The 14,042-nt window shown below is 42.0% G+C and overlaps 1 protein-coding gene across 1 annotated transcript in view; it reads right to left on the bottom strand.

Moving 5' to 3' along the window:
• Positions 1 to 6,883: 6,883 nt before the first annotated feature.
• Positions 6,884 to 14,042, bottom strand: part of LOC149430970 (uncharacterized) — a 37,710-nt gene continuing 30,551 nt past the window's right edge. The window contains exons 5-6 of the mRNA XM_089665884.1: positions 11,542 to 11,685; positions 6,884 to 7,053 (exon numbers count right to left, since the gene is read on the bottom strand). Of these exons, the coding sequence (XP_089522010.1) occupies positions 7,052 to 7,053; positions 11,542 to 11,685 (146 nt within the window). The 3' untranslated portion in view covers positions 6,884 to 7,051. The remainder of the gene's footprint in view (positions 7,054 to 11,541; positions 11,686 to 14,042) is intronic.

Genomic DNA, 14,042 nt, shown 5'->3' with positions numbered 1-14,042 from the left:
AGTAACAATTCTCTGGCACTCAGTAACAATTCTGTCTGTCCCTGAGTAACAATTCTCTGGCGCTCAGTAACAATTCTGTCTGTCCCTGAGTATGAATTCTGTGGCCCTGAGTAACAATTCTGTGTCTGTGCGAGTAACAATTCTGTGTCTGTGCAAGTAACAATTTTGTGTCTGTGCGAGTAACAATTCTCTGGCACTCAGTAACAATTCTGTCTGTCCCTGAGTAACAATTCTCTGGCACTCAGTAACAATTCTGTCTGTCCCTGAGTAACAATTCTCTGGCACTCAGTAACAATTCTGTCTGTCCCTGAGTATGAATTCTGTGGCCCTGAGTAACAATTCTGTGTCTGCGCGAGTAACAATTCTGTGTCTGTGCAAGTAACAATTTTGTGTCTGTGCGAGTAACAATTCTCTGGCACTCAGTAACAATTCTGTCTGTCCCTGAGTAACAATTCTCTGGCACTCAGTAACAATTCTGTCTGTCCCTGAGTAACAATTCTCTGGCACTCAGTAACAATTCTGTCTGTCCCTGAGTAACAATTCTCTGGCACTCAGTAACAATTCTGTCTGTCCCTGAGTAACAATTCTCTGGCACTCAGTAACAATTCTGTCTGTCCCTGAGTAACAATTCTCTGGCACTCAGTAACAATTCTGTCTGTCCCTGAGTAACAATTCTCTGGCACTCAGTAACAATTCTGTCTGTCCCTGAGTAACAATTCTGTCTGTCCCTGAGAATGAATTCTGTGGCCCTGAGTAAGAATTCTCTGGCACTCAGTAACAATTCTGTCTGTCCCTGAGTAACAATTCTCTGGCACTCAGTAACAATTCTGTCTGTCCCTGAGTAAAAATTCTGTGGCCCTAATAACGTTTCTGTGGCCCTAAGTAACAATTCTCTGGCACTGAGTAACAATTCTGTCTGTCCCTGAGTATGAATTCTGTGGCCCTAACTAGCGTTTCTTTGTCCCTAAATAACGATTCTGTGGCCCTCATTAACAAGTCTGTGTCCCTGAGTAATGGTTCTCTGTCCCTAAGTAACTTCTCTCTGTCCCCAATTCTCGTTTCTGTGGCCCTAACTCTGTCCCTGTCCCTAGTACAGAGCGGTCTGCCTCTGTTCAATGACTGCAGGCAAATGAAGATTTCCAAAATGGCCGCTATATATACCTCGACCATTACACAGTGCTGGCTGGCTGGCTGCTGATTGGCTGATGCGATCACATGTCGTTGAGGAATGCATTATGGGGCAGCGCGCCTTGTCTGCGCGCCTTCCCCGACATCCCCGCTCCGTCGCCGCACATGTCAGCCGCCATTTTCTGAAAAATTTCGATTCGCGCGTCCGAATTAGGCTGTTTTTCGGATTCGGCACGAATCGAAATTTTTCCGATATTCGACTCGAATTCCACTTCGGATACTTCGATTCGCTCATCTCTAATTCTTACAGTAAACTGTATACTTTTCTGAACTAAGGGGTTTTCTTGTCGGTCTCCTGTAAGTGAACATTTAATACAAGATGCAATCATGACACTTATAGGTTCTCTAAAGACAGAGAGCAAGCAGAAACTGTTTGTTTTCAGACTATCCCTCTCTAACTGAATCTCCATATCATCACATCTCATAAAAAAAAATTTCAGGTCTGCTCAGTTCCTGGAGGTACTGGGAAGGATGTTGGTTCTTCAAGATGAATGTTTTTGAATGTGTGGTGAGGAATGGCTTGTATAGAAAGTCATACACATGAAAGTTTCTGTTCCAGACTTTACTAATGATTGGTAAAAGGCGTGCCACCAATATGTTTCAGGGCATCATGGCTCTTCAGTGCTAAATTGCAGTATTGGGTGTTTGCCCTAGACCCACTTGGGGGACCATATAGGGGTCTTTCATTTGAAACCAAGTGTTTGATGTTGATAAGGAGAGACTGTACTTGATAAATAAGGGTCAGCATTGGAAGGCTAAAACATCTTAAATTTAAAAAAAAATCTGCATTTTATTAAAGTTTAGTGCCCTCCTAGTTAGGCTGCTAGGTACATTTAGTTTTTTGTTCTTTTTGTAATCAAGAGAGCAGAGATTGTTTTGGCCTGTTCAAGGTTTCACACGCTGGGAGTCTGATTGCTTCCTTCTGCCTCTATAAGAGATTTCAAGAGCTTAGGGAGGGAGAATTGGATTGAATATTGATCAGTGCCTAGCCGATCACAGGGGGAGGTGTGCCCAGATTGTGGCTGGGAAGTTGAAAAATAGTATGAAGCCCTAGAGAGGTTGTCTATCCCCAGCAAGGAGAAGTTCACAGGCTTAGAAGGGGCTGTTTCCTCTCTGAGGCAAGCCTTGGGTTGTGCTGCTATTCTCTGAGGTTTCAGGGCAGGAGACCTGGAAGGGATCTGGAATGGGTTACAGAACTTCACCAAAGGGAACTGGTCTTAAGATGGATTTTTCTCACTCACTGGGCTGCGTCTGGAGGAATCTGGAAGGTGGCATCTGCCCTGGGGATTGTGAGTAATGACACTGTATTGATTCCTGGTGACTGTGTGCTTTTGGGATATAGGTGCCAGACACTGCCTGAATGAAATGACTCTCATAGAATCTCAGATACTGGCCATTCCCTTATCCTCAGCAATGTCCTGGACTGTGAACTTAGTGAAAAGTGCTTTCCTGTACTGTGCAGTGTTCCTGAAGTTGCACTGGTTTCAACTGTGCAATTGTGCAGGATTACCAGGTGCCAAAGAAGATATGCCTCATGGTCCCCAGCTGTCAGGGTTTAGACTGTCCTATAACTGTTGTTTGCTAAATTGTTTAGGAGTATCCCATGCCCCTCTCCCTCTCTTGTTACAAGGCGTACAAGCAAAAAAAAATTGTAAAAGAACAAATCCCTAGACCAGCGGTTCTCAACCTGGGGGTCGCGACCCCTTTGGGGGTCGAATGACCATTTCCCAGGGGTCGCCTAAGACCATCGGAAAACACATATTTCCGATGGTCTTAGGAACCGAGACACCGCTCCTGTCTCCGGCGATGTGTGGGCGGGATATGCTGCCCCTGTCACCGCCTCCTCGCCGCTCATTGGCCACCGGAACTGTAGCTCAGGAGAGGCACACAGGCGGCCAATCACCGGCGAGGAGGTGGAGCTTGGAGAGGAGGAGCCGAGCGGCAGCGCGCGGAGATCAAAGAAGATCGAGGGAGCTGCAGGAGCGAGTGAAGAGAGGCCAGAGAAGGAAGACAGCTGACAGGTAAGTGCAAATTTTGCTGCTGCAGCCAGGTATGCAGGCTGTAGATGGGAGAGGGAGAGAGCAAGCCCAGGCTGGAGCAGGGGTTCAGCAAGGTAAGTATCATTGGTGTCAGTGGGAGGAATAGTGCCCCATCATTTGTGTCACTAATGCCAACGATGGGGCACTATTCCTCCCCCCACTGACACCAACGATGGGGCACTATTCCTCCCCCCACTGACACCAACGATGGGGCACTATTCCTCCCCCCACTGACACCAACGATGAGACACTATTCCTCCCCTCACTGACACCAACGATGAGGCACTATTCCTCCCCACACTGACACCAACGATGGGGCACTATTCCTCCCCCCACTGACACCAACGATGGGGCACTATTCCTCCCCTCACTGACACCAACGATGGGGCACTATTTATCCCCTCACAGACACCAACGATGGGGCACTATTCCTCCCCTCACTGACACCAACGATGGGGCACTATTCCTCCCACTGACACCCACGATGGGGCACTATTCCTCCCCCTGGCACCCACAATGGGGCACTATTCCTCCCACTGACACCCACAATGGGGCACTATTCCTCCCACTGACACCAATGATTGTACACTATTCCTCCCACTGACACCAATGATGGAGCACTATTCCTCCCACTGATAACAATGATGGGGCACTATTCCTCCCACTGACACCAATGATGGGGCACTATTCCTTCCACTGATACCAATGATGGGGCACTATTCCTCCCACTGATACCAATGATGGGGCACTATTCCTCCCACTGATACCAATGATGGGGCACTATTCCTTCCACTGATACCAATGATGGGGCACTATTCCTCCCACTGATGCCAATGATGGGGCACTATTCCTCCCACTGATACCAATGATGGGGCACTATTCCTCCCACTGACACCAATGATGGGACACTATTCCTCCCACTGATGCCAATGATGGGGCACTATTCCTCCCACTGATACCAATGATGGGGCACTATTCCTCCCACTGATACCAATGATGGGGCACTATTCCTCCCACTGATACCAATAATGGGGCACTATTCCCCCCACTGATACCAATGATGGGGCACTATTCCCCCCACTGATACCAATGATGGGACACTATTCCTCCCACTGACACCAATGATGGGGCACTATTCCTCCTACTGATACCAATGATGGGGCACTATTATTATATTATTATTATACAGTATTTATATAGCGCCGAAGGGTATGCTCAGCGCTGTACAGTAGCAAGGGGGACAGAACATGAGACAAGACAGTAACAAAACAGTACACGAGGGGTTCGAGGGCACTATTCCTCCCACTGATACCAATGATGGGGCACTATTCCCCCCACTGATACCAATGATGGGACACTATTCCTCCCACTGACACCAATGATGGGACACTATTCCTCCCACTGACACCAATGATGGGACACTATTCCTCCCACTGATACCAATAATGGGGCACTATTCCCCCCACTGATACCAATGATGGGGCACTATTCCTCCCACTGATACCAATGATGGGGCACTATTCCTCCCACTGATACCAATGATGGGGCACTATTCCTCCCACTGATACCAATGATGGGGCACTATTCCCCCCACTGATATCAATGATGGGACACTATTCCTCCCACTGACACCAATGATGGGGCACTATTATTATATTATTATTATACAGTATTTATATAGCGCCGAAGGGTATGCTCAGCGCTGTACAGTAGCAAGGGGGACAGAACATGAGACAAGACAGTAACAAAACAGTACACGAGGGGTTCGAGGGCACTATTCCTCCCACTGATACCAATGATGGGGCACTATTCCCCCCACTGATACCAATGATGGGACACTATTCCTCCCACTGACACCAATGATGGGACACTATTCCTCCCACTGACACCAATGATGGGACACTATTCCTCCCACTGACACCAATGATGGGGCGCTATTCCTCCCACTGATACCAACGATGGGACACTATTCATCCCACTGACATCAGTGATGGGGCGCTAGTCCTCCCACTGCAAAATTACAGTTATGAAGTAGCAACGAAAATAATTTTATGGTTGGGGGTCACCACAACATGAGGAACTGTATTAAGGGGTCGCGGCATTAGAAAGGTTGAGAACCACTGCCCTAGACTGTTTATTGAGCCAGAGTGAATGGACTGTTGCTTGGGTGACTAGTGAACTCTGTACTGTTTAGGGGAGGGGTAGTGCTATAAAAGTCACATGACTGAGATCAAGAATGTCAGGGACTGGATCACATGCTGGTGGCACTGAACCTGAAGGTTGTATTTCCAGTCTCCGCCTGTGGGTGCCAGGAGGGACTAAATACCCTCCCTGCAGCCAGCATCAAGTGAACACTTACTGGTATCTGCTGGCTGCTGGAAGGGTATTTAGTCCCTCCTTTAGAATTCCATCTTGCCTCAGTGTTTTGGCTGTGTGTCTTGTACCTGTTTATTTATGTGCTGCTCCTGACCTTGATTTATGTCATGATTCTGTTCCAGTACCTACATCCTGTGCTACTTCATATCTGCTCCCCTTGTTCCTGATCCCAGTTTTGGTTGCTCTTTGCATCTCCTGTTTTACCCTGCTTATTTCTGATCTTCTCTTTGTTGTATATATTGTATGACAGCTAGGTTGCTAGTTAAGCATTTTGTCACCTGGTTTACTGGTCACATATATCTTCACTTTTGCCTTGTATTCTGTTTGCTGGCTTTGAGTGGGTTTTTGTTTCATTATTAATAAATCATACTTTAATTATACAGAGTCTGGATTCAGCTTAAGTATGGCTACACTGAACTGGTCACACTTGAATGCCAGCATCCGGTATCTCTTACAGATACAGACAATCATAGCATTTATAAATTCTTCATGGTTGTCATAACTGAGGGCTGGGCAGGGGTCCTCCCTCTGCCTACATACTTTGTGCTCAGGTGCCCTTCTTTACTGTCTCAGATAGACTAGAGAGAAAAAAAATCCAGGTGCAAACTAAAGACCATCTTGCGTAGTAATGTATAGCCTGCTAATATACAAAGCACATCATAATCCAAAGGATAGGGGAACGCAAAATATGGTACAGCAAATGGTGAATGACCTACTTGAATCTGTGCAGGCAAAGCCTTACATGGAAATGGATTGGTGTATGGTTCTTAATCAAAGATAATATATGTAATTGCTGCAAATATAATCAATGTGCTTCAGGGGTTTTCATATATTCTGTACATGAGGACTATAAGCAAATGATATAAAAACAATATCAGAAAAGTTGGAAGGTATGGCATGGGGTTGACCTGTTTTGTCTGCAATGCAAAGCATTCTCAATAGGATGTGCTGCATCCAGAGACACACAAAGAAGCTCAATCACAGCCACAGAATGTTCAACCACATTGCACCATTGAAGTAATAGAGGATCTGCATTTGATGTGCATCAGGAACACCAGGGCCATCTAAAGGAACCCTCAAAGGGATCAGTTTTCTGGGGGCTTTTTTTTCCACAGCTAGGCAGAAACACCACAAATGATAAGAACTAACATTGGCCAGGGACCATTCTGAAGACCACATGTTCATAGTAACTGTTTCAAAAAAGAAAAAACAACCTTCAAAACCTCACCATTTTGGAGGTTATTTTCCGCAACTGGAATAAATAAGAACACTACATAAAGTTGTCCCTTCTTATTGTGTTTTATTAAGTAGTAGCAGGTGTATTGCTGACATGAAGGAATCTTCAGGCATTTGCATGGAATCCATTTTGGCCATAGTGGAAGTGTCTCTGGTGTGGAGCATGATAGACTCAACCCGGATCTCTCCAATCTTCTTCTACAGATCCATCATCCTTAACAACAAATAAAAGTTATTGCAGTGTGACGAGTAAGCACTTGGGAAGAAGGAAAAAGGTAAAGGAAAAAATAAAAGTAAACAAATCTTTAATTGACTGGGTTGGATTTTCCTGGTTAGAATTTCTTGTGGTACCTGGAGATGTCCTTCTATACTCTATTTATACAGCATAATAGAGGTTTCCTGTGGATCTCTGTGTTCAAATTCTGTGTGCCACATGTGTACGGAGTGTTTTAATGCGCATTTATTGAACTGCTTTTTACTTTTACTGTAATTTATTTTTTGCTCCCCTGTGCATGGTTGTAGAGCTGGTACAGTAATTGTTACCAACAACGTACTTGCTGTATAATAAACTAGCAGGCAGATCAAATGGAAAGTACATGGACTTACATGAGCAGGGAATTTGTTGTTGGTGTGTCAGGTCCATAAACACCTACAATAGCAATCTCTTTTCAACAACTGCTTCAATGCACCCTAATTCACCAAGCCAGGAAGGAATTATCATCAGTGAGGATTCCAATGAAATGCTCTTTTCTAAGGAAGACAGATTTATGGCCCCCAAAGCCTCATCAGGTCCGACATTATGTTAAATCCACCCAGCTCTATCTGATGTCCAAGATTGTTGACATTACTAATGTCTGGAGGCATCTCCACCCATTAGAATGCCATTTTACTCATTTTCCCCAACCCCACCATCTTTTTTGTCTAGGCCAGATACCTTTCTATTGTCAGTAAATCTGAAACACCAGGAGGCTTCTACAGAAACTATGGTGGTTAACCCAATATAATACCCAAGTAAGGTCTTGGAAGGAGGTGGACTTTTTCAGGTTTGGCAACAAGCCTGTACTCTTCTTACTGAATGTTCTGCAAGGCAAAAAACAAACTATCCATGTCACCCGTTTTAAATGTGAACAAGACCAGATACAAACTGACCCAAAGAAAATGAATGAGATCTTTTAACATTTTTAAAATGTGTGGATCCAAGAAACTTTTTTAGACCAGGTAAACCTTCCATCTCTAAGAGAAGATGACTTGTTGTATCTGAACAGAGATAAAAACTGGTAATTGACCAGTTTTCTAATATTCCAGGGTCAAATGGTCTAATATTGGAATTCTACAAAATTATTTCTAAAGAATTAAACACTCCCTTGATTTCCCTGTTTAATCAGATTCATACAAAATAAATTTGCACACCTATGGGTAATGAAGCGAATATCAGCCTTTTGCTTAGAGTAAAAAAGCAAAGCTGCTTTGGAAGCCAGTTCTTATGGTCTCATATCAATGCCTAACTAGGATATGAAACTGTGGTCAGGATAAGAAACTGTTATCTAAAGTGATGGCTAGCAGACTTGACATGCTCTTACCAAAGCTGTACTTTCTTGCTCAGACCAGCTTTGAGGTGGGCAGACATGTGTTATCAAATGTCCACAAACTGACGGTAGTATTGGAACAGTTTTGCTGGTTGAATCCTGCTCTGCAATAGATAGTGTTGTTAGCATTGGATGCAGAGGAACGAAAATTGGCAATGGTTATGGAAAATCCTGCAGCGTATGGCTTTCCATGGTGCTTTGTGAGCATCTTCCAAACTATGCATTCTGACCCAAGGGCCCAAATTTGTAAGTCAGGGTTCCATTCCTTCCCATTCATTGTAGAAAAAAAAATGCAGGGTTTCCCCATGGCCCTACACCTATTTCATCTTTCTATACAATGACTGGTACATTCCCAGCTCATTTTAGCCATCTAATAGTTGTTCAAAATGAAATTAAAATGGCCCTATGGTGGTGTTGGTGCTCTCCTTCCCCTCCTTGTTGGTATGGTCCTCTATGACCCTTGTACTGAGGATATATTACCAGGGGGAGAAGCTAGGGTGAGGAAGAGAGGCATGGGAAGGATTCAGTTTCGTAAAAATAATGTGTAAGTGCGGACATGGACAATTTTTTTCCCTTTTGCAGGTCGTCTATTATAATGGACTTGACCTAAGATTGCCTAAGATTGTAACCTACATGTGTTGGAATGTCTACTCGTGAATAAGATAGAAGTGTATTGCACTGCAGCAACTCCTCTCTTGAAGTAAGCTTTAGCAGCCTGGGGTATTCTATGCACCATTGCACTATATTAATGCCATCATTTGTAATTGTTCTTGCTGGAAGCCAAATAAAGTTATTGCCTACATTTTTCTGCCTCATTCTATGTCCCCACAATAATGGAGATGGACTTCAGCATGGCCTATAATACTGCAATGGCTACAATAATCTAACATATCAACTTAATTAGGTGGCCAGCTTGGGACAGAAGCAGTCCCAATGGTGGTGGGCCCTGATGAAGAGGTGGTTTGTATGATCCTAGAAGCATCTCTCCTCGGCGGCTGGGCTACTGTTAGTGGTCTTCAGCTGCAGCCCAGGACCCTACTCAGCTTGTATACATGAGATTAGCAAGTCCTGTTAAATGTTTGGCTCCTGTCTTTTCACTCGGGTGAAGTGCATTGTGGACCCTGTGCTTGTAACTATATGCTGGTGGGATGGCTCAAGACCTACATTTTCCCTCCTAAAATGCAATAAACAAAGAACTGAGATGCCTGCTTTGCAACTTGGCTGAGTATTATATTAAATTTAAGTACTCACTGTAAGGTCCCTAGCCAGAGTGTGTGACAATAACCTCTGGTTGGTAAGGGGTGCTTACAAGCTCTTATGTGGAGTAACAACACTTCTAACTACAGCAACATGGCTCCTAAGTCATGGATGGTGGGACCAAGGTCCTTCTGGGGATTATTGATGATATCTTTATGATCTCCCTACTCACGTTAAACAGAACACTGATCTGAGATACTTAAGATTCTGTCTCCCCTCAAGGAGCCCAGTCTCCAGATTTCAGTTTGTGGTATTAAAGGGATTTAGGTAACCTCCAAAGAGTTTGGACCTGCTTGGTTCATTGTTGCCATTCTTTATGCTCCTACAGACCTATGGAATCCCTGGGTCACATTTTTTAAGATATACACATATTTGACATTTTCAAATACTTCTACACTGGGCTCCAACCCTACTGCACAATCACAACCAGGCCTGGCATTGATATTAGGGAAACCCTATGAAAAACATGAATTGTTCTTGGTTTACCAGATCCTATGGGAGTCTTTCTATATGTACCCTCTGTTATTGGTCACTTATTTTGGCAAAAACGGTTTATAGTTACAACCAGCACATGCCTGGCTCTGCATTCAACAAGGTGAGTGGGCACCAATAAAGCATCTCTAAATGAAAAATGGAGGTAGATCCATTCTAAAGTTACTGTATAAATCCAGCCCACCAGGCCTTCATTGTTCTCTCTAAATTTCTTCACCCACAAGGTTCACCTCTTGTCCTAAATGTCATAGAATGTCCTAACCTTCAGCCTGTGATGGTAATGCTTAATTATAGAAACCCACTGGCAGGACACTATTTCCTACATGAATAAAAGAGCTGGGTTCACAAGGCCACTATGTCCATCCATTTGTCTGCTGCATTACTTTTTGGAGATTGTAGAGACCTGACTAGATAGGAAATCATTTGAGAGTGGAGAAAAACATTCTAACCTGCTGGAGACAACTGGATTCCCCCAATGTTGAGTTGAAGGCAATATTGTTTGAATTGATGCCATTAGATACAAAAAAAAATAAAATCAATAACTTCATGCTAAAAAGTTGTTCAAAAGCTGGTCTTGATATTTGTAAGCGGAGTTGTCTGAGGGCCTCAGAGAAGTAATGGTCACCATCATATACACAACATGGCATAACATAAAAAACAAGGGGTATATTCAGATGACTATTTTCTCAAAAACTTTATTTGCCTTCAAAACACATAGAAAAATCCCAGCAATAGTCAAGCATGGGGATTGCTAATCGATAGGTTCTTGCAATAACAGGGGGTGATGTGTTTGCTTAGCGTTGATTGCTGCTCTATGTGAGTATGGTGCACTTAGCTCACCATGTTTAGCTAGCTCACCATGTTTGACCCAAGGTGAAAAGTTGAAACATCAAGCCATTCTCTTAGGCTGCATACCATCTGACCCATTCGCCCACCAGTCATGAATTTTCAGTCTGTTTTGTCCCTTACCTTTCTTTCGATCATCAACTCCATCTAGGGGCCATAATACAGTATTTAACTGATTGAGGTATTTCAGGAAAATACCACATTATGGTCCCTTGATGGAGATGGCGGTGAGAATTTGTGACAGCTGGGCCAGCAATTTTTTTTTTCTGAACAGACCCTTAGGTATTTGAGAGCTGCACATTTCATGTAAAAAAAAAAAAAATAAATAAAAAAAAAAAAAATATATATATATATATATATATATATAATATTAAATATATATATATATATCTATTAATAATATTAAATATATATATATATATTATAATAATATTAAATATATATATATATATATATATATATATATATACACCAAGCGTGTGGTGTTGGAAATTGGGAATTGATTAGCAGATGTAACTTACATGGCAAGGGTATGGTACACTCCAGGCCACACAGTGGGGTGCAGCACTTCAGCTTTCCAAGACAGTCACTGTCACTCTTACACCGCGGTTCCGGTGGGGGAAAAGCACATCTTGCAACAGTCCTTGGGCATGTTCCAGGTTTTACTGCAATACAAAACACAGCCATATCAAATAATACCTCACCCCAGGATTTTTAGATCTACAGAAAACAAGATTATGAAGGCTGCCACAGCTCTTGTAAAAAATAAAAAAAAAAGAACTGCCTATCTTACTTCAAGCTGTACTAAAGGCTTCAATTCTTGCTAAATCACTGCAGGTTGATGGCTCAAACAGTATCAATGGCAAAGACAGCCTGGCACCTAGCATTTTCAGAATGAGGTCAATGATGGCATGTTCAGTTTTTTTTTCTGAGCAGGATGGAAACCGGATACAGATGCAGAGAATAAAGCTCTTTATGAAGACAAGTATGGGACATGGTTTGGTACAGCACATGCTCGTAGGTTGATCCTCCATACCACTCATGGATCCTGTGCTTCTCTCACTCTCACCTCCAGGCTCATCACTTTTCCATTTAATTCCATATATGAAAAATGTGTAGCAGCTCACCACTTTGCGCATGGAGCTTGAACAACGATATCGGTCTTGCAGCAACCAAGATTTACCATTGCTAGATCAAAAAAGTTGGCCAAGCTCCACAGGCTTGGTGAAGTGTGGCCTCCCTCTTTTCATTCATGCCCAAACACCGGGACATCAACTGCATTCAGACAAGGAAAACATATCCTTGTGGACTCTACTATGTGGATGCACACATGTAGGCTACAGCTTACATATACATCGATCAGCCATATCATTATGACTAGAGATGAGCGAATCGAACCAGGCGAAGTGGAATTCGTTTCGAATTTCAGGAAAAATTTGATTCGCGGCGAATCCGAATATTAGCATACTTCGGGTGCGCGAATCGGATTTTTCCCGATCAGCCGGCAAAAGTGTCCCTGCAGAGAGCTCCGCTATTTCTGACAGCTCCTTCACATGTACAGCGGTTGAAACATTGTATCTATTTGTTTCCATTTAGGATACAGATGTTTTTATTCGGAAATAGATACAATGTTTCAACCGCTGTAAATGTGAAGGAACTGTCAGAGAACTGTCAGAAATAGCGGAGCTCTCTGCAGATACACTTTTTGCTGTACTGGAATACTTCTTCTTTTCATTCTTCTTTTCATTCTTCTCATTCTTCTTTTCATTCTTCTCATTCTTCTTTTCTTCTTCATGAAAAGAAGAATGAGAAGAAGAATGAAAAGAAGAATGAGAAGAATGAGAAGAATGAAAAGAAGAATGAAAAGAAGAAGAAGAAGAAGAATGAAAAGAAGAAGAAGAATGAAAAGAAGAATGAGAAGAAGAATGAAAAGAAGAATGAAAAGAAGAATGAAAAGAAGAAGAAGAATGAAAAGAAGAATGAAAAGAAGAAGAAGAATGAAAAGAAGAATGAAAAGAAGAATGAGAAGAATGAAAAGAAGAAGAAGAATGAAAAGAAGAATGAGAAGAAGAATGAAAAGAAGAATGAAAAGAAGAATGAGAAGAATGAAAAGAAGAATGAAAAGAAGAAGAGGAATGAAAAGAAGAATGAGAAGAAGAATGAGAAGAATGAAAAGAAGAAGAAGAAGAATGAAAAGAAGAAGAAGAATGAAAAGAAGAAGAAGAAGCTTTTCATTCTTCTTATTCTTCTTTTCATTCTTCTTTTCATTCTTCTTCTTCTTTTCATTCTTCTTCTTCTTTTCATTCTTCTTTTCATTCTTCTTCTTCTTCTTTTCATTCTTCTTCTTCTTTTCATTCTTCTCATTCTTCTTTTCATTCTTCTTCTTCTTCTTCTTCTTTTCATTCTTCTTCTTCTTCTTTTCATTCTTCTTCTTCTTCTTTTCATTCTTCTTTTCATTCTTCTTCTTCTTTTCATTCTTCTTCTTCTTTTCATTCTTCTTCTTCTTCTTCTTTTCATTCTTCTTCTTCTTCTTCTTTTCATTCTTCTTCTTCTTCTTCTTCTTTTCATTCTTCTTTTCATTCTTCTTCTTTTCATTCTTCTCTTCATTCTTCTTCTTTTCATTCTTCTCATTCTTCTTTTCTTCTTCATGAAAAGAAGAATGAGAAGAAGAATGAAAAGAAGAATGAAAAGAAGAATGAAAAGAAGAATGAGAAGAAGAATGAGAAGAATGAAAAGAAGAATGAAAAGAAGAAGAAGAAGAATGAAAAGAAGAAGAAGAATGAAAAGAAGAATGAAAAGAAGAAGAAGAAGAAGAAGAAGAAGAAGAAGAATCTTTTCATTCTTCTCATTCTTCTTTTCATTCTTCTTTTCATTCTTCTTCTTCTTCTTTTCATTATTCTTCTTCTTCTTTTCATTTTTCTTTTCATTCTTCTTCTTCTTCTTTTCATTATTCTTCTTCTTCTTTTCATTCTTCTTCTTCTTCTTTTCATTCTTCTTCTTCTTCTTTTCATTCTTCTTCTTC

The sequence above is a fragment of the Staurois parvus genome, unplaced genomic scaffold (genome assembly GCF_062004578.1).
Source record: "Staurois parvus isolate SC_StPar_1 unplaced genomic scaffold, SC_StPar_1.0 ptg002404l, whole genome shotgun sequence".
In the NCBI taxonomy this organism is placed as follows: Eukaryota; Metazoa; Chordata; class Amphibia; order Anura; family Ranidae; genus Staurois; species Staurois parvus.
This window is presented reverse-complemented; position numbering and strand designations above follow the sequence as displayed.